This window comes from Symsagittifera roscoffensis, chromosome 4 (assembly GCF_963678635.1).
Source record: "Symsagittifera roscoffensis chromosome 4, txSymRosc1.1, whole genome shotgun sequence".
Classification (NCBI taxonomy): Eukaryota; Metazoa; Xenacoelomorpha; order Acoela; family Convolutidae; genus Symsagittifera; species Symsagittifera roscoffensis.
Window position 1 is genome coordinate 34,078,646 of NC_087065.1, and position 20,790 is coordinate 34,099,435.

At 35.5% G+C, this 20,790-nt stretch overlaps 2 protein-coding genes across 3 annotated transcripts in view; one reads left to right on the forward strand and one right to left on the reverse strand.

Moving 5' to 3' along the window:
• Positions 1 to 16,852, reverse strand: part of LOC134845169 (G protein-activated inward rectifier potassium channel 3-like) — a 60,152-nt gene extending 43,300 nt beyond the window's left edge. The window contains exons 1-2 of one of the 2 annotated variants that reach the window (XM_063862053.1): positions 16,321 to 16,852; positions 15,063 to 15,553 (exon numbers count right to left, since the gene is read on the reverse strand). In XM_063862053.1, coding sequence (XP_063718123.1) covers positions 15,063 to 15,269 — 207 coding nt within the window. In that variant the 5' untranslated portion in view covers positions 15,270 to 15,553; positions 16,321 to 16,852. Of the gene's footprint in view, positions 1 to 15,062 lie in introns of both variants that reach the window. The other variant, XM_063862052.1, reaches the window with a different exon arrangement.
• LOC134845257 (eukaryotic peptide chain release factor subunit 1-like) overlaps positions 1 to 20,790 on the forward strand; it is a 574,579-nt gene that overhangs the window by 478,020 nt on the left and 75,769 nt on the right. The gene's annotated exons all lie outside the window — the stretch shown is intronic.

A 20,790-nucleotide genomic window follows, 5' to 3' on the forward strand; every position in this document is an offset into this window, starting at 1 on the left:
ATTGCCACTTGATTATAAGCTGCGTCCGCAATCCTGAGGCATTTCTCAAAGATGTGCACACGAAAGTTGTTTTAAACGTTTTTCTCCATCCAGACACAACTCAGAAGCAAATTGAGATAATTGCTTCAAAATTATTCAGAACTTCCAGAAACGCAAGTTTTCCAGCCATTTCCAGGCTCAACTTTGCTCGGAGCTTTCCACAGCTCATCCCACAATTTTAAAAATAATTATCTCTCAAACATCGAATCACCAAACAAAACAGGATAAAATATTAATGTCTTGTCTACACAGATTCAATTGAACACATACAATACCAAAAATTTTGAAATAATTTAAATCAGATTTTCAAGCATGTTTTCTCAAGACAGGAATATCTTTAAAATTTTTTAATGTCGTTCGAATCATAGCATAAAGGATTTTAATATGATGTATCACTCAACACATTGCGGCTATTATTTGCGTTACCTGGCTTAGCGTACAAGAAGAAAAAAATCAAGGTTAGCCAATTGTTTTGCAAGTAGCACAGAATCTTTCGACTATATTAATAATAAAAATAGAATTAACTGTCTTCTTTCATTTTTCATTATATTGGTGTCGTTTAAAATAGATGGGTGTAATTCTAGACCTAAGCGATTGAAAAATTTTTTGAAATTTTGAAGCACGAACAAAACTGGTTTTCAAAAATTGGAAATAAAACAGGAAATTTTAAAAGTTATCTAATAATTTTTCTTAATTTTGCGTATTAAATTCACTTTTTTGAAAGTGCCTAACTTGAGCCTAAATTAAGGAAAAAAATGGTTGATTTCCATATAAAGAATGTTTTTCACACAAAATTGAATTAGAAATTAAAGTTTTTAAACCAGCTTTGCTCGACAAGGGCGGAAGTTTTTAGAAAAATTTATACTACTATTCGAATCCCGTCTGAGAGCATTTAAAAATGAGATACCCTTAGCACTCTTCGATGATTATTTTTGGTAGCTGAATTTGCGTGGAAAACAAAGAAAAAAGTGAAAAAAAACCATAACACAGAGTTCATAAAACCATAAATAATACAAGCCATAATACAAACCATAAATAACGCTGATTTCAATTATTTTGAAATAATAAAAAAGAAGAATCACAATAAAGTGGCCATCTTGGGAAAACGAAGGAAACTACATTTTTAAAGTACTACAACCGAAGAAGATCAGGAATTGTCACGAAACAATAAAATGGAAGTTAATTTTTTTTTAAAGGAGCTCGACTGTGTTCAAAGTTGATTAGACCTTTTTAAAGAAAGAGTCTGACTGTCTTCAAAACGACTTGAATTTCTTTAAAATAATGAGTTCGGTTTTATTCAAAATTTATTAATAAGGACCATATAGCCAAACAACTATTTGCGTATAGAAACATCGGTTCCATGACATTCTACCCTATTCCAATCTACCCTATGCTAGTCTACCCTATACTATTCTATCCTACATACCAATCTACCCTATACCAATCTACCCTATACCATTGTACCCTATAATTAAAACAATTGAAACTTACCCCATCCTCTTGAAGAATCTGAAACAGTATATTTCCGAACAAATCAAAGAACCATTAATTATGATCAAAGAATAATTGACGCACGTGAACAAAATATCAAAGCAACGTAAAACTTGCGCGTTCAAAATGGAAATTAGTTCAAAGCATGAACGAACAGAAATTTTAATCCAATATTGCTATAGAAATGCGTTGCAATGTTGCTATTTCTTAAACAAACAAAAGTCATATCACATCAAGTCGACATAGCGTAGCGGATAATGCCTGTGTTTGAAAATCAAAAGCTCGAAAGATCAAATCACCAAGAAGTCAAATTTTGAATGAAATTCAAAAATTACTGAGGGTTTGACTAGTTGATCACAAAAGGAGGGGTAGACCCCCCAGTAGCAGGCCAAGGCGGTACTGGGGGGCGGGGTGAGGGAGAAGGTAAAATTCTTTTGGTATTGGCCTCTATTACCTCCCAAAATTTCAGCCCTCTACGGCCACGGGAACCTCAAAAAGTGTATTTTTTTTAGAAATTAAATTGAATTTTTGAAAAATTCACAAAGTTTGTTAAAATAAACTGAGTTAGGAATGACTTAATTGCGCGAGAGAATACAAATAGGTTAAAATAGAATCTTTGTTAAAATTGTTGCAAATGTTTTTCACTTTCTCGTTCAATTCCCTGTACTTCTTTCAACTGGGGTTGCTGTTTCCTCCCGTTGCTTTCATTATATTAAATTTCTAATTTGCAGCATCCAGTTTTATTTGTTCCAGAAAGGTGTGAACGGATGGGTGGTTTCCTTTGAAGAGAGTAGCAACGCCAAGATGCCAGCCTTCTACAGCATTTGTTGTCCTTATTAACCCAGCAGCTGCTTCTTCGGAATGGTTTCGCCTTTAATGTAGGTGCGCTGAAAGTATGAGGCTACCTCATCAAGTTTTTGAGTGATATTGTCGTCAAGATCAAATTTGTCCGACACGTTTTCGATTTCCTCAATGACCAAGTCAAAAGCAGCATTGACCATTTCAACTGGTACGAAACTTAGGGCTGGAACTAAGCGCAATGACAAATTGAGATTATGATTAGTTTCGTACAGTCGCTTCAGGCCCACTTCGTTTATTTTTCGGTTGAACGCTTGACATAAATGAAAATAGCAGCCTTTCAGCAACGCTCCGGTATGGTGACTAGCGAAAGCGTTCAGTGCTGCACGTTCAAAATCGAGGAGAATGCGGTGAGGCTCGGTGTTTTCGGTGATGGCTGATAACCCCTTCAGTAGCTTTTTGTAAGTGTGTTTTGTTTTGTTGGGCAACAGTGCATAAATGCAGGGGGGGGGGTTAAAAGCCAGCGAGTTGAATGTGGATGGTGTAGAGTTGATAAAATTGAATCGGGCAAACTTTGAACGTTCCATCACATAGCCACGTGGGTCTATCATTTACCTTGTGTCGATTGAGGGCCCGGTTAATAGCCGACCGGCAAGGAAGAGCTAATTGAACTGCTTTTTCTTCGGAGACAGACTGCAGGCCGTTTGCTATAATTATGCTGTTGACTGGTACTTGCTGTATTTTTGTGTCCTGTTTCATTTTCTGCACGAGAAGCCTTGCATCCAAACGACCAGGAAATACTTCGTGCGTGTGCTCATTTCTACAGGAAATAAGATCGTTTTCTCTGGTTATTGCTGTCGTTTTGCATTTATGGGACCCCCATCTTGAACACTTCCAGTGAATGTTTCCATTCTTTGTTTCCTGTTTTTTCGTAAACTCGTGGCCACCGATTACAAGCGTTCGCCGATTCTGTTGGGATAATTGAAAAAAAAATTTCCGATTTTGAGGCTCTAATTGCGATTTAGTCTTTAGAACAATTTCCTTAAGTGAAAGACTCAAATTGAGTCCAAAAATTTAGACTCAAATGAATTAACACGTGCTGTATCTTTCCGATTCTAATTAGGACTTTGAAAGATTACATTATGATACCTCATTATGGTATATAGGGCAGATTAGTATAGGGTAGATTAGTATAGGGTAGATTGGTATAGGGTAGATTGGTATGTAGGGTATAATGGCATAGGGTAGAATGATATAGGGTAGTTTGGAATAGGGTAGATTGTCCTGCCACCGAAACATCAACCAATCTTGTTCTGAGCTCAGCGGTAATAAGAAAACAAACATAGAAAAGTGGATTTAGCAGCTGTAATTTTAGTACTTAGAATATCAGCACAGTTATGTTCTAAAAGTGAGCTCAAAAAGTTTGCTCCTTTTTGCTGCCTCTGGGCATTATAATATTACTCACAAACGTCAATTGTTGTTATTGTGATTACCATGAAAAAAATCAAAACACGACAGCAGCTCGAATAGCTGTGCATCACTTTGTGAGGAGAATGGGATGTCACTCAGCATTTTGTGCAGGAAGAATACGACACGACGTGGAAGATATCAAAGCAATAAAAGACAACAACTTTGAGTTACAATCAAGGAGGCAGATAGACAAATTGTTCCTCGAAACTGCCACAGTAGCAACAAACTCCAACAAAGCAGATAGACTAGAAGATGGCTGTACAGAAAGGCTCAAAGCACTGATGAATTGGAAACGGAAGAGTCGTCTACAATTTGGCTCACATTGTACAACACGAGCACCAAGCATCAAAACGACACAGATCCGGAAACAACTCTAAATCAGACACGCAAACACCAGGACTCACAACACAAACATGACCAACCACTTATAGATGAAGAACAAGAAATACAAGAAATTGCCGCAATAATCAGAAACGTTTTGCGAGACAGCTATCAGCTGCCCCACGATGAACAACATAAGACTTAAAAAGGGAAAGTTCAAGAAATTTGCCAGAGAAGTAGCATTGCGGAATCTAACGCTCAGTTACCTCAAGATCAACAGGAAACTCAGCCACCTTATCAGAATTTGACCAACTTGCAAAACAATATTCGGCGAATCAATCCTTAAACCCGAACGTCATTATCCCGAACAGATCATCAGAATCAGACTGAACGATGGTTTCCATGACTATCAAGAGAGGGCACAATGACTCGAAGACAAATCCAACCAAAACACCACCTGGACATGCTTTGGAGTTGGAGTGTGAGTAGCGAGTAGCATGCAATAGCAATTAGGCGCTGGCTCAGGTTTTGATATGGGAGATAAACAGGTATACATGACTCTGAATGAGGTTTCGCCAAGAAAATTCGAGATCAATTAGGATTTGGCAAATATTCGGTAAACGTTCAGGAAGTTACAAACACAGATTCATTAAGAAACAAAAAGCTCCTGAAATTGGTACTGATAATGGGATACTTGGAATACAAGCAAATGCATGTAAAGATTTTGTTATGCAACAGCAAATGCATCACGTGTTCATGATGGGTGAGACATAGTTTTCCAATCAGCTGGAGATAATCATTTAACAGGAATTGTCAATGGAAGCTCTTCAACATTCAATCAACGGCTACGTCAGCGTCCACAAGAACATCGTTTTACAGAACAATGCGCTTTGGGAACTTGGACAACCAACAGCAAAATTACTGAAATGGTATTTGACCCTTCTGCATAAAAAATGTAATCTGATTAGGAACAACTAGGTATGATAAGCAAAGGCCAATTGGACGAAGATTGCGAAGTAATTTTTCAAAGAAATGGTTTCGGATTTGCAAATTGAATGCAACAATAGCCAGCAATCGCAGGGTACGACACAGACGACAGGAATACGGGTTGTTGGGTAGATATGGTTGGTACGGGAATAATGGGTCAATTAGAAGCTAACAGTTAAAATAGAAGATTTAGAGATGTTTGTTCAAAAGAAATCAGCAGCAGTTAGACTTTCAATATAAAATGGTACATGTATGGTAGGTACAAGTATGCTAGGTACAGGTACACGAGGTTTTGGTATGGGTACTGTGGATTGAAGCACAGAGATTTAGGGAAACAGTCGATCAAGGTTGTTACATCATCAGCTAACCAGAACAAAACAACGACCGTTTGGAAAAACTACGGCAGCATAAATCCAGCGACACGATTTGGAACATCATCGAACAACACGTAGTAACTTACGACAAACAGTCATTATTAGAAGAGACCCTGTGCAGTGGCATGAAATATTCAGTTTTTTTAAGCCACTTCTCACGATAGTTCAGCATTATCAGATGCTTAAAGAATTGCATACTTGCAAAACTCAGTCATCGGCAAAACAAAGGACTGGATTGTAGGCTACTCTTACACTGCCTCAATCTACATTGATTCTTGTCACCATTATTGGCTCCGCTAACTTCGATTTAAATACCTCGGTTTTTATCAGAAAATGTAACGTCAGAAACTGGATAGATACGAGGTCCAAAGCAAAAAATCACGAGAGAAAAAATGAACAAGGATCAAAAAACCTTTGGTCACCGGCGAAATTGTAGCGGATATGCTCACAATGGTGTTAAGATATCGAAAAGAATAGAGTCACCTGGTGCCAAAATATACGCTTTATTCTCAGCCATATGAGAGAAACAACAAAACATTTCGCATCTCAAAAATTCCACTGTTTAGTTAATAATTTTTTTTTCATCATCGATCGACTTTAATCATTGCTTGAAAATAATGTAGAAGAAAAAAGTTTTTGTCTTGATACTGAGGCGAGAACGTGGTTAACAATGTCGAAAATGACTGACTGCAAACAAATCCACTGAAGCAGCAAACTTGCGCGGTAGAAGGGACATTAGGTTTTTTCGTTTCACTCAATATACGTTCCCTAACGAAAAAGACTACGCACGCTCATAGCATGCTAGTTTTAGTGATGTTGATGTTTCAGTCATAGCATAAACAGCTACGACCGGACGATGTCTATTTTCTAAATTCGCAGGGTAATGACTCAGGTGATGAATATCGATATGGAAAACCTACACAAAGAACTAGATTAGGCGGAAGTGTCGCTGTATTTATAACGAAACGTTTGATAGAGAGACAAGTATCTTTCAAATATCGGATGATGTGAAATTTTTCATGATAACAGGGTTTGAAAAAAAAGGTTTGGAATTTTTTGAGCAAGATAAACGGGTCATATGCACTAAACGGCCCAGAATAAGTATTTCTAATTCATGATCTTAAGTCAATATGTGGTTCAATCTGGGGAGGGTTCTCATGCTTGAAGGACCGAATGCTTGAAAAAGTTCAACCAATCAAAATCGCTAAGCATTTCTATTGGCTAAATGCCTTTCTCACAAAATCGAAGTCAATATTAACAGAAAATGTTTTAAATCAGTAGAAAATAATCAAATATATTACAAATTGCGGGTTACAACCGCAAAACTATTCAGATAAACATCAAGTTTAATGAGTTCAAAATCATAAGACTTTTTCATTCTTGAAAACTCGTCGGCATATTATCTAATCGGTCAGTATTAACACTATTGGCCTGAATTTATTTTCTTACTCCGAGATTTTCACGATTTACTTTGAGATTTTGAATACTCAATTCTGATTGGCTGAAAGTAAGCTAAAATAAATTTCAAGCATTTGGTCCTTCAAGCATGAGGGACGCCACCGTTCAATCTGTTTGGTTCATTAGCCAATCAAATGCAAATAACATGGTTCGGCATTTCAATTAAAATTTGAAGCAGATAAAATTATTGGCCGAAATGACCAAAACGATAGAAATTTTTTCGGGCTGAAACCAATTTTCTGAACTTTTTTTCGTTTGGGTTTAATTTCACAAAAAAAAACATGAAATCAAATTTATTGTTTGGTTAAGATTCACATTCTCAGTAAGTTCGGCTAAGATTTTTTCTGCCGGACCGGTTGATTGACATGCCTGGCCATGTTGCTTGAGTTTGATTGGCTAATATCAGCCAATCAAATTCTTCCGCATTAGTTTTAGCTAAGACAAGTAAGGATTTTAATTTTGGACCGTTTTGTGCATAAGACACAGATAAACGAACACTTTTCCTCAAAGTTGGTTGAATCTCAATTCTTTTTCTAGGTTATTTGCATTTTGATATAAAAATGGAAGCTGCAAAAAGATTACCCGCACCGAGCGCCCAAGGATCATAATCGATTATATTGTCACAAAATGGTCACTACATTTTAAATTACAAAACAATCAATTATAATCCATTTAAAATGGACTATAATCATAGTAATTTCTGTTTCAATGTAATCCATTATAATCTATTATAATCCATTAAAATGGATTATAATCTTTACATTTTACACCCTCTCCCCCCTCCCCCGTTTACTTTATCCCCAAGCTGCAAGCTGTTCACTTTATCGCCCCTCCCCCAGTTTACTTTACCCCAACTTCCAGTCTTCAACCCCCGTTTATGTTACGGTAGGAATATGGGGCGGGGGGGGGGGAACGGTGGCCGTTTACACCCCTGCCAATTTACCCCTCCCGTTTACCCCCTGCTAGCTTACCCCCCCCCCCCTTTACCCCCTGCTAGTCCTCCCCCCCGTTCAACCCCTGTCAGTCCCCCCAAACCGTTTACCCCCTGCCAGTTTACCTCAACTGCCATTCGCCCCCCCCCCCCCTTATAGTTGAACACGGGGGGAGGGATTATTTATTGGTTGATTTTGGGGAGGAGGTTAATGATTGTCACCTCCCAGTTTACCGCCCCCTCTTTAATTGGGGGACTTGAGGGGGTGACGCTGAAACATGGTGTTCAGTAGAAAGCATAGCAAACATTTTGCAAATTTCATGCAAAATTTGCAAAATTAATCGAATTTAGTTTTAAAAATTAAATGCATTATAATCGATTATAATGGATTTATATTTCAAAAATAATCTATTATAATGGATTATCTTGGCAAAAATAATCAATTTCAGTGCCAAAAATGGTGGATTATAATCGATTTTAATGGATTATAATGGATAATTTTTTTCAGAAATAATCGATTATAGTGGTAATATAATCGATTTCGTGGTCTGAATTTTACTTTAACCCCACCCCCCCCCCCGTTTAACCCCTGCCAGTTTACCACAACTGCCATTCGCCCCCCCCCCCCCCCTTATAGTTGATCACGGGGGAAATATTTATTGGTTGATTTTGGGTAGGAGGTTAATGGTTGTGTCCCCCCAGTTTAACGCCCCCTCTTTAGTTGAAGGGAGGTAAAAAATACTTGAGGGGGGAGGAAGTGACGTTGAGACATGGCCTTTAGTAAAAAGCATAGCAAACATTTTGCAAATTTCCTGCAAAATTTGCAAAACTCCTGCGAAATAAGTCGAATTTAGTTCTAAAAATAAAATGCATTATAATCAATTATACTGGATTATAATGGAATTTTATCTCAAAAATATTCAATTATAATGGATTATCTTGGCAAAAATAATCGATTTAATTGCCGAAAATTATGGATTATAATCGATTTTAATGGATTATAATGGATAATTTTTTTCAGAAATAATCCATTTTAAAGGCAATAAAATCGATTTCGTGGTCTGTTAAATGGAGGAAAGAAGTGAGCTCGACAAAGAACCTTGCGTGACTTTGAATTCTAGATTTACAAGTTTTGACAAACTGTTCTTTCTTTGCAACAGTTTTTTAACTAGATAAGATAAAATATTTTGTACTGGACAAATGAATCAGTTCAGTGTCACACTCCAATTTTGTGAAGATATATTAAAACCTTTTTTCTGAAAAAACTGGCTCAATCTTGAGCGAACTGACCTGTGAAAAAATATATACTTGCATAGATTGGTCCAAGTTTTCCGAATGCTTTAAAAGAGCAGTGATCACTCCACTTACTATAAAAAAAAAGCTTGACCCAAATAAAATAAACTCTTATCGACCAATAGCAAACTTAATTTTTTTTTCAGTTTTGTTTTCAAGCGAATTTATCAAACAACTCAACCAGTTCCTGAGTTCTGAAAATCTTCCTGATGAGTATCAATCTGCCTACAGAAAGTACTCTTCCACCGAAACGGCACTGTTGAAGACTACAGATGATCTACTAGCCTGTCTAGATAATAGGAGACAAGTTTCTTTGATTATTCCCGACCTTTCATCTGCATTCGATACTATCAATCACGGAATCTTACGGGAGAGTTTGAAAAGTCGCATAGGAAAAACTTCGGTTGCTTCAAAATATTTTATCTTATCTAATTAAAAAACTGTTGCAAAGAAATGACAGTTTGTCAAACCTTGTAAATATAGAATTCAAAGTCACGCAAGATTCTTTGTCGAGATCACTTCTTTCCTCAATTTAACTTTCCCTATCATTGACATACTTTGCTGAATCAAAGTTTTCATTAGAAATGCACTTTGATGAAGCCACTCTAAAATGTGGGATCTCTGATATAAAAGAATTGAATAAAACAGAATGGTCTGTAGCAAACATTACGCACTAGTTTTTGTCGATGCGACTAAACCTAAAAGAATCAAGGAGTCAGTTCTTGAATTTAGTGACCAGAAAAAAAGTTTAAATCGTCAGTCATGCTTATTGGAGAGTCAATTCGGAAAACTCTGAACACGAAAGACGATTTTTTTTATTGCTGCGTTGCCTCATTGACAAATTTTTGTTAATAAAAACCAAACCATCCTGTGTGCGGTGCTTGTTTATAATTATAATTTATAATTGTAGTTCCTGCGAATCGCAGAGGAGCTATCAGTAGGCCTTAACAGTCCTGTCGAGGATAGTCGATTTGTATTATCTCCCCACATTCCAGACAGTGTTATTTTTGCTGAGCGAAGCTGTTTTTTGCGACTCAAGGCCTTTTTTTTGCGTTGTTATTATAGTCTTCGTTAATTTCGTCAATTAGATTTTTGTTTTAGCTTGTATGCAAGTTAAATTACTCAATGGAGCCTGTACATTTGTCTCTGGGCTGAAAAAACGTCAGAATAATATGCATTATAAACTTGATTATACTTGGTTGCGATAAAATCTTGCGTTACTTTGAAAGTTGTACCTGATATGCTTAAATGTCTCTTCAGCACACATCATTCCATCATATCTTTGTATTTAATTTCTGCTAAAAAAATGTCCTTACGCTATAATCAGAAAACCATGATATATATAAAAAACAGTGGTAATAAGTTATCAAATGAGAAGCAATTTTGTAAACATCTGCCGACGGATTTTTTCAAAGAGCTTTTTAATGAAAATCTTTTCAGTTGATATAATGAAACAAACATAGAAAATCGGATGGAAATCAAATCTTACGTTATAGAATAAATCTTCAAGTGGAAACCAGGTTCTGCCCCAACGAAGCATCATAATAAACATCAAGAATAGCACTAAGATCTTCCCTGGTACATGAAATTTTTGTAACCAGAATTCGAAACGATTCTTGTACTGGTGAAAACTCGCGACAATCTAGTGCGGTTAAGTTCTCAGTGATCTTAAGAAGATGCTGGTGCAAACCGTTTTTTTCATGGATGACACAAACAGCTGCCAGATCATGGACGAGTATGAGGAAGCAGCGGAGATGGAAGAGGTGGTTTTAAAGCTAAAAGATTAGAATTTTAAAGTTTTTGCTAGATCCCTTATCAGCCGTAACTAAGAAAACTCGTTAAGTAGAAGAGTCAACAATTGATACCAGAATCTGACATTATGGCATGGGATCGCATTTTTTAGAAACGTTTAGCATAGTTACCGGAAGCACGTTCGATCCGACGGACTTGCTCCTACTACGAATGACGTGCGCGAATTAGTGAAAGATTTCTTTGATGCCATCAGAAAGATTGAAAACCATGTGGTCGTCAAGAGCAGACGCAGATGGCCCTGATGAAAATTTCAGCTCGTTATAGAGTGGGTATAATGTTGTATCCCCAAATCATTTTATGGAGGTAACAACTGGCGTCTTATGTGAATTGGACTGTGTTTTTTTTATATAAGTTTGAACTGCAAACACATTTGAATACAAGAAATTGGTGTTAAAATTAGATTTGTGATGATAATGATGATGTTTTTGATTTTATGAGACCCCAGTCCTTGCAATATTGTTATAGACTAGTTCAAAAACAATGTTTTATAATTTTCAAATTGTCATTTTGTTTTTCAAAAAGAGCTGCTTTCAGACATGGTCTGCTAATTAGATACTGGAGACGTGTTTACATTTAGGCAGCTTCTTGTAGAACTAGATCTGGGTTTTCGAGTTTAGTTCTACTCTGATTCGACCCTAGTGGATGACAGAGCAAGTAATGGAGACAAGATTGGTTGAAGATAAAATCAGAAGGACATTTCCTTTGATGATATATGGCTCGCTTGGATCAGCTATGTTTTGCGCTATAAATGCATGAGATGCATCAAAAAAGATTGAAAAACAAACAAATGGTGAAAAAGGAGATTTCGTGGTGGATTTGGGGTATATGGATAATATAAAGTCCCAATACTTCCTCTTTGAAACATATGTTAACATTGGCAAGCAAAGCTTGAAAAGAATATTCTTTCTTCGAATCACAGAAATTGAAGGTTAATCAGCCCCAATTTTTTTTCTTAGGCCAAAACTACTTTTACAGAAACCAGGCAGAAAACACTTTTGTAGATGAGTAATGTAATATAAAGTACATAAAAATACAAATGATTGTATGTTTAATCAGGTACTCGGTATCAGTTACGCATTAGAACGGAGTCTCTTTCGGAAGAGCAGAGTTCAATAAGAATAGGACACGACCTTATATCTAGATCAAAGTTAGCAAAACTAGCGTAACGTAGGTAGCAATGCTAACAACTCCTATAGCCGGTATAAACTGGCCTTGAGGTGTGCATCTTTGTGCAGAGTGTTGCAGACATTACTTGAATATATATGATAATTACGTCAGTTGGTGCTAACAGAAAGTTAGTTTCCGCCATAGAAAAAAGTACAGCTGAACTATTTCCAATTTCTGTGATTCGAAGAAAAAAAACAAAGGAGGACACTTTATAGAGGGCAAAGAGAGGCAGTTAGTAATGAAGCGAGTGAAACAGACCAGGCTATTAGTTTAATAGGAGAGCGGATGGCCGAAAAGAAGAAGAAGAAATTGAAACAGGCAAACGTAAGCAAAAAACCAATGACGAAGAGTAAATATGCTCGGACTGCTTTTTTTCAGAGAGATATCGAGTTTTGTGCAGCCAGTTTTGACCAATTTTTTTTGAAAAACATTGGTGTCCTGAGCTCAAAAGAATACAACCAGAAAAAAAAAACATATTCTAATTTTTTTGAGCTTGAGCTTATTTGATCAGTTCGGGATAATAAAAACGCGTGAAGTTTCCAATTTATCATTAGTGCGTTTTAAATGCGGCGAGAAAACCCATCTTAGAGAGCATTCCTTAGTGATTTGAGGCACGCCAATTGATCCAAACAAGACTGTTCGTATGTCACGAAGAAGCCCTGAATGTTCCGATTGCATTTTAGGGTCAACTAGAAGGCTTCTGATTTAAAAATTGATAAATACTTTTAAAAAACGGATTTATTTTTTCGCATTTTCTCATTTTCCGAATCAGTTTATCCCTACACGTAATTTAAAACACCTATTTAGCTTCTCTTATCCTGGTTTTAAGGCCAAATGACTTCAAATCAATTCGGAACGATTTAATCCTCCGACTACGCTTGTTATGAGAATGCAGTATATTGCTCGTCAATTATCGACAACTTGGCAAAATTAGCAATTTTCGTACCTTCAGAAAATAACTAAAAACACTTACAGACAAAATGTATTACAACAATTGATCTCCGCTAAAACTTTTTAAAGATTTGACCTCCAGATGAGATTAAAACCACCCAAAAACACGCATTGCAAAAAACCAAAATGTGACTAAATGAAAAAACAAACAAAGCATAATTATTCCGTCACTTTCTTTGAAAGTTGAAACTAAAATATGCTATTAGTTGTATGTGAGTTAACTCACATTTTTGCCTTTCAGAAATATCTGGTGGTTGCTATGCCAGTAACATAGAAGGTTGTGACCATTTTTTTACCACATTTTCATTTGTTTTTTTTTTCTCTTTTTTTTCGTGCATTCGGAAAAAGAACAAATTTAGCACAGTAAAAACTACCAATGGCATTCTAAAGAAAATGTTAATAGCAAACAAACCAGATTCATTATTATAAATTCATGTAGATATATCAAAGGGCAGTTGGAACATCCAATAGTTTACCCTGATACGAGTAGTTTTGGTTGAAGGCACATCGATTTTTAGCAAAAAAAGTTAGCAAAATTTACAAGCTAGAAATGACTTACTTCGACAATATGGATTTTAAACGAACCTGAAATAACACAACCACAGCAGTTATGTTGAAAATCAAGCGATCGAAATAATTCTTAACAATTTGTTTTTGCCTCCATTGATAAATATTGAGTTGAAACTCAAAAAGATATGTACCTCTTGATTATTTTTTGTAGCTTGCCGGACGAGCCGTGATCTGAATTTTTTTGTGCGCGCTTCAAAAAATTTATTTTTGATGATGAAAGAAGCGTGAACGGAATTATTTTTGCGTGGCAAATTATCCCGCATTACAAAGTTGTTTCAAAGTGAATTGAAGTATGCTAATTGGTCGCATTATTTTTATGCGATCCAATTTTTCGTACTTGATTCTTGATATAATTGAATTTTTTGGTTTATTTGGTATTGCTTAAAAAGCAGTCGGAATTTTCGAGAATTTGCCCTGATATACGAGCAGCCTTGTTTATTTATGGAAAGTGCTTTAATGGAATGCGCAATCTAAGTGAAGAGTGAATTATTGAAACACGAGATGACGCTGTGATTCGATATTAGCTACAAAAAAAAGTAACTTTTAACCATTTTCTTAAAGTTATCTGCAAATTTGACTATTGACATTCATCAACTCTTTGGAAGCCCGCAACTTAGTTGAATGGAATCAGAAAAATTTTGGAGATAATCTAAAATTTCAAATAACCTCCTGAAATAAGATATGTTTTTTTTATGAAGGAGCTTAGCTTCAGCTTGCTCGCGTATTGCTTGCTCCGCAGAAGAAAGACAAAAACTACCAAATCGTTGAAAACAAACCATCCAAATTTTTCAACTCTGTTTTTTTCTAGTTTTTGCAGTAATAAATGAAATCAACACTCCCTCTCAAAAATCCTTTATTGTGACTTAATGCATAGATTAATAAAATTAAGCCTCAACCCTCTTATGGAAAGACTGCCTAAATGGAAAGCCCATCCCACAGCAACCGTTGATCATTGAGGCACCTAACCTAGTGGTAAGGCGTTCACTTCGTCATCGTTAGATCGTATATTCGATCCCCTGCCATGGCAATAATAGTGTGCGAGGACCAGCTTTCACTTGTCCTCTAGCTTCAGGTCTACCAAACCCTGACAGATTTTGGCTGTTATAGTGAGACCACGCCATGTGAAAGTTATAGGCGCAAAAAATGGCTTTAGAAACAAAAAAGAGCTTCGCTCAACAAAAATAACTCAGTATAGAATGGGGGGAAGTATGAGAAACAGACTATGCAAACACAGGCTGGATTGCTTTTCATATACCTTCTGCGAACTGCAGAAACCACCATTACTTATAGAAATGTTTCACTTTTTCCTAAATTTGAGTCGCAGTTACAGAGTTCTGTGTGAGCAGGACCAGTGTATACTAGTTGGTTTGCTTATGAGATATTGAATTGAATAGACTGACCTTGTACAATAGATCTCTCTGGAATGGATGCAGCATGATACCAGGAGAGTCCTTTCTTCTGGGCCACACCTTGCCCCTTGTGGGACTGGCTTCGTAACCACAGATTTCATACTTAGCACCAGGACTTCCCGGAATGTTGGAAGTGGTCAGAGAGGCTGAGAGGTACATGGGCTCGTCGTAAGTGTGGCCTCCGTGCATTATGAACATAATAGTAGGTCGCAACTCTGACGATGGGAGGGAGGAATGGTAATAGATTAACAGATAAGACCAATCAGTTTAGTTCGTCGGTTCCGCTGTCTGATTCAATCAAGAAACGAATGATATTTAAATATGGCTTTTCCAATTCATCGATGGCATGTGAATAACATTTTGGAAAGAGGTGGCATTGAGCTAATTAACAATGTCTGTCTGTACATTATGGACATGTGTTCATCGTTAAATACGATGATGGTCGTAATTGTGTATTTAGTCATCTTCTTTCTCACTATTTGCTAGGAAAAAATCGATATCCGCATATGTAATGTGAGAAGGTCAGTATGTTAAAAAATTACATCATCGCACGTCACAAGTGGTTAATTGCAAATACTTTACCTTTAATTACATTTACGAGTTTTACCTTCAATTTTCAATTACAAAAAGAAAAAATTTAAAAAAGGTTTCATTCTAAAAAATAGAGGAGCAATTAAGCGCTTCCTCGCCAATTTTTCATTCAGACTTTCAGCAGGTAATTTTTAAAGGTCTTAAAAGCAGCCTTAGTGAAGACCGTGCTTGTTTCGACAAACAATAGGGAAAATATTTAAATTTCAAATTATCCTGCACGTGAAAAAAGGGACCTAAAAATGCCCCGTAGGAGACAAAATGGAGCCATCTCGCCTCTCAAGGCAGAGGATACAATTTGAGAGAGTTTGGAGGACTAGATAAATGAAATGGCAGTTAATTATATTCTTTTCCTTTGGACTATCAATTTCATCGCAATATTCAAAGAGGCTTCACAAAATATGCAACTTGAACGTTTTCTGCTCGCTAATTCATCCAATACTTCAGATTAAACGGGTTATAAAATGCATAGACACAATTCGTTTATTAGAAGTGGTTGTTGGTCACTAATCATAAGGAAGGGAGGAGAAACCGCCCGAAAACAAATTTGACCCAAGAAAAGGTAGCATATCAATTTCCGGCGTCCAAATAGTTTGGTTCAAAAGTGATATTGATTGACAATAATGGATATCGCAGAGGCGGAAAAATCCTCTAAGGTTACCTTTTGAGTCTTCGAACAAGAATTTTGAAAAATGGATAAGTTTGTAAGACTTAACCGAAATAAACAGAGCGTGAATAAGCAGACAATGGGTTCTAAATTGGGCAGTTTTAACCTAAAGGACTCGTGTTTATTTGAATTGCACGCAAGCAGGGGTTTATTGCCAGTCTCAGCTTTGCCAATCGAATGTGCAACAGAGCAAGGCATAAGAGCCGGTTATGGGCCAGTCAGAACAACGGAGCTGAACTGACAATTAAGATCAAACTTCACAGGATGTATTCAAATAAGGAAGACTCGGTGGCTCATAAGACATAACCGGAACCAAATTTAGGCAAAGGCATGCCACAAATCAGTTTTTGATCAATAATTTTGAAGTTTGACAGGCATAATTCAAAGTATAAGGTAAACAATCAAAAGTCATAAGTCTCTTTTATCATGTGGTAATATTTATAAATGAACGTCTTTGCTCATTTAGATTGAGAAGATATCTGGAAGGTGTGATATAAAATGAAGACAATCTTCTGATTTGTGCGACCTCTAAAAGTCTGAAATCCGCTCGTTAACCCCACAAATATGATTCCCGCTCGCAAATAAAATAACTGATATCAAATCAAAGAAGTAACCATTGAATCAGAGTATTTGACCTGTGAGCAATGTAGTACAACCAATCACCTGAGCATCCATTTTTGATGAGTACCCTGTTTTTGAACGGAAAACTAAAAATCAGACAAATCATGGACTCCATTGGAAAAAAATGATCAGTGGATATCATCAATTTGAAAAAAGAAGCAAAAATGAACAAAAATAAGTCTAAAAGAGTGTTTCTTTCCTCCTTAGAAACACAAGTCATCGAAATTAGGCATGCTTAGCGCAGACAAGCTTTTCGTGTCAAGAAATCAGCGAGACTCTAATTTTAATCAAATGAAAACAAGCTACCAGTATTGTATCTTGAACAGAATAACACACAATCATTGATTTGATTTTGTATGTGACATTAATTGGCTAAATTGAAACAAATACATATTCCGAAAGAAGCTAAAGCCAGCAAATTCTAATCAATTTTTTCTTCACGATACACATTGAAATAAAAGTAGACAATGTATGCTGTGAAAATTGCATACAATGATTTTGGTGTTAGACATTTTCCCATTTTATAAACGGCACCTTTATCTTCGACAAAAAAAAACAAAAAACAAAGCTGCTCTCATATCGCATGCGGGTGAAGCCCTGAATGTTCTGACTACTCTTTAACGTCTAAGATATTATTTTTGATGTTTAAAAAAATTAATGACACTGTCAAAAAAATTGATTTTATTTTCCAAATTTATGTTCCATGCCCTCTATTGTCGATCACAAGTTTTTTGGTTGAATTTTTTTATTGAGGGTCGAAAAAATTGAGAAGAATTTTTTAATTTTTAAAGTTATTATTTCTTAACTTTTAATTTTATCTCCCCACAAGCTATGTAAAAAATCAAGCCACAAAAAAAGAGCAAGTTTTTACTTCAATTCAATTTGGAAGGATTTATTTTTCCGCTTACAATTTATTAGAACGAAATATATTGCGCATTAATTTTCCCAATATGAACTATACTGGTCAAAGTAGTCTCAAAATCAAACCATCATATTTTTAGGAAAAATAATCACAGGTGAAATACTATTTACATTGAACTCCAGATTCTTCAGATAGCATGAACAAATTCCGTCAAAAAGTTGAAAAGACAAAAATTGACTGATTAAAAAAACCACCCCAAGCATAAATATTTCGTTTTTTTTTCGAAAAGAGGAACAGAAAAGATCGCAAGTGAAGTGCATTTAGAAAAAAATTTTTAGCTCAAAACTTCAAATAGAGTTCAGATACTAAAAAAATCATTCCCAAATGGCATGTTACAAAATTAAAACCTGTCTGAAGAAAAAACCTCACCGGGCACAAATGTGCATCACTTCTTCAAACTTCAGTGCAAAAAAGTCGACCAAATTTTTTGTTCCCAAAAATGATATGAGTTTTTTGGATGGAGATTGAACTGAAATACATTTTGAGGCGCTCTTGATGTTGAAACAGGCTAGTATTTTTTTTTTTGATAAACGACAGCTTCTGACAGGGTTTCCTTTAGAGTTTTTTTTAAAAAGATTTTGGCATGGTTGGTTAAAACGGTCTTCACCTTAAAAAAAACAATTCTTGAGCAAAAACAGTAAACAATTTTGGCTGCTAGAGTGCTCAACTTTGATTCAATGGGTCAACAGTCGCGCAGCGCTACGAGCTAAACAATAAATTGTTTTTCGTATTTTCATTTTTGGATAGGTAGAATCAGAGAGTGAGATAAGCTTATTTATGAAGGAAGTCCAATTAGGAGCTCATATTGTGCAACTTTATCAAAATTTGAAATGAACAGCTGGACAAAAATTAATAACCGACAAAAACTTTTTAAATACCTTACTCATTTTTGTACAATTGAGCGGTTATTATAAATGACTATATCTGTACTTATTGGTTGGTCGCGTTGTGTTTGTTCCAGTTATGGAAGAAAGTAACAAAACCCGGGTTGAATTCTATTTAAAAGGTACACTCTGTTTACGTACCGTGCTTGTCATAAAAATTTTGTCATACAAAAAAAGCTGGTCATACAAGTTCGTTTAAGAGGATTGACCCTTATTACAAACATTCCAAAGTAGAAATTCCAAAGTTGCACTTTTATACTCAAACTGTTTTTTTTTGAAAAACGGTATAAATAAAAAACTATGTGCCTTTGTGTCTATCATGTGGACCAAGTTGAATCTCTCATAAAAACAAAACAAAAATGACAAAAGTTTTTTGTGTGAAACCAAATTTGAACTTTTCATTCTTTTGAACGGCATAATTAACTTCAATCATCTTTAAAAATTGGCCGAGATTTCCAACGGCTTAAATTTTTGAGCAAAAGATTCCTAACCTTATCCAGAGAGAAAAAAATCAATTTTTTGCATATTATTCAAATGCAGATTAGTTGTTGGATTTCCGTAAATTCAGTGGGTTTTCTTACTACAAAAGATTTTTTGGTTATGAGTTATCGGACTTAGCAGGAACAACCTCAGGCAAAAATCATAATTTTGATTTCAGTTAAGAAAGCTAGTCAATAAATAGGAAATTGTTTATCATAGAAAGTTATTGTACTTCTCCTTACATACGGAATTGTGTCGTCGAATTGTCTGTCAAAAAAATTTTTAGTCAAACTGAGATTTTCATGTTTGAGGATTTTTTCCAGAGCAATTTTGACTAGCTAGTTAAAAATTTTTATGGGTTTTGTAAACCCAGGTCCCTTGATTTGAAATTTGACGATAAGACCAACTTCCATTAATGATGCGCGCAAAACATTTCGTTTTCTTTCGGAGCATAGCCAATGCAGTGAGCTATACCGGCCCAGGAATTGTTCTACATTGAACTGAGACAATTTTTGATATAAATAATGTTGTTTGAAATAATTAATGAGTTAGTAGAAGCGAAACAACATACTTCGTAATTTTTCTTGTTTTTGTGTGTTAATGGACGGGTGGACCGGGAATATTCAAATTATTCTGTGGCATGAGAAATTTTTAAAATTGATTGAAATTTTTTTATAATGCTATTTGTTTTTGAAGCAATAAGATCTAATTTAAAACAGTTACAGCTGATTATTTTCAAGCCTCTTTCAAATTTTGTCGCTTGAAAGAAATCATTTTAGAAATATAATTTGTTTTAATTTATTACGTTTATGAAATTTCATCAGTTTTTCTTCTGACTTTTTTCTTTGTACCAGTTACTAGCATTTAGTTGAATTTTGCCACTTTTTAATTTTTTTTAAAACGTTTGTAGAAGATAGTTTCAAATATACACAATTGTTTTTGCTGAGGACGAATTCAAAAATAGAAAAGACTTCGCATGATACCTTATACTATGTACCCAGATCATGTGATCATCCTGGAGGAGTTAAATGAAGTTTCCTGGAAAAAATTACAAAAATTTTCTTTGTTTTGGAAACTACCATGCCAGCTGTCATCCAACCCATCACATTTTTTGACGATTAACCAATCAAACTATTAAAGAATCTATTTCAATGTCAGATTTTCTTAGGAAGCCAATAATTCAGCTAATTTACCGGAGTGTACGTTTCCGTACTAAGAAAAAGTCGTAGATGATAGAAAAAAAAACAATTATTTAGTCTCAATTTCGCCATAATACAATTTTGCCAATTGCACCTCAAAATCTGAAATTTTTTAAGAACTGATCTATGAAAATGTTTTAAGAGATGTTAGAGTCTTGTTGCTTAAAAAATTATTGCGCGACAGCAAACTGCAAAAAATAATAAATTGTGCTCTTAAAAATTAAAACTAGACGTAAGAAATACTTTGAAACCCCTCCTTATAGAAAGACAGAAACATTTTTTTCTCCCAAAAAATTTCGAATCAAATTATACTGCAACACAAATAATGTTGACTCTGTTACCTTTAAACATGCTAAGT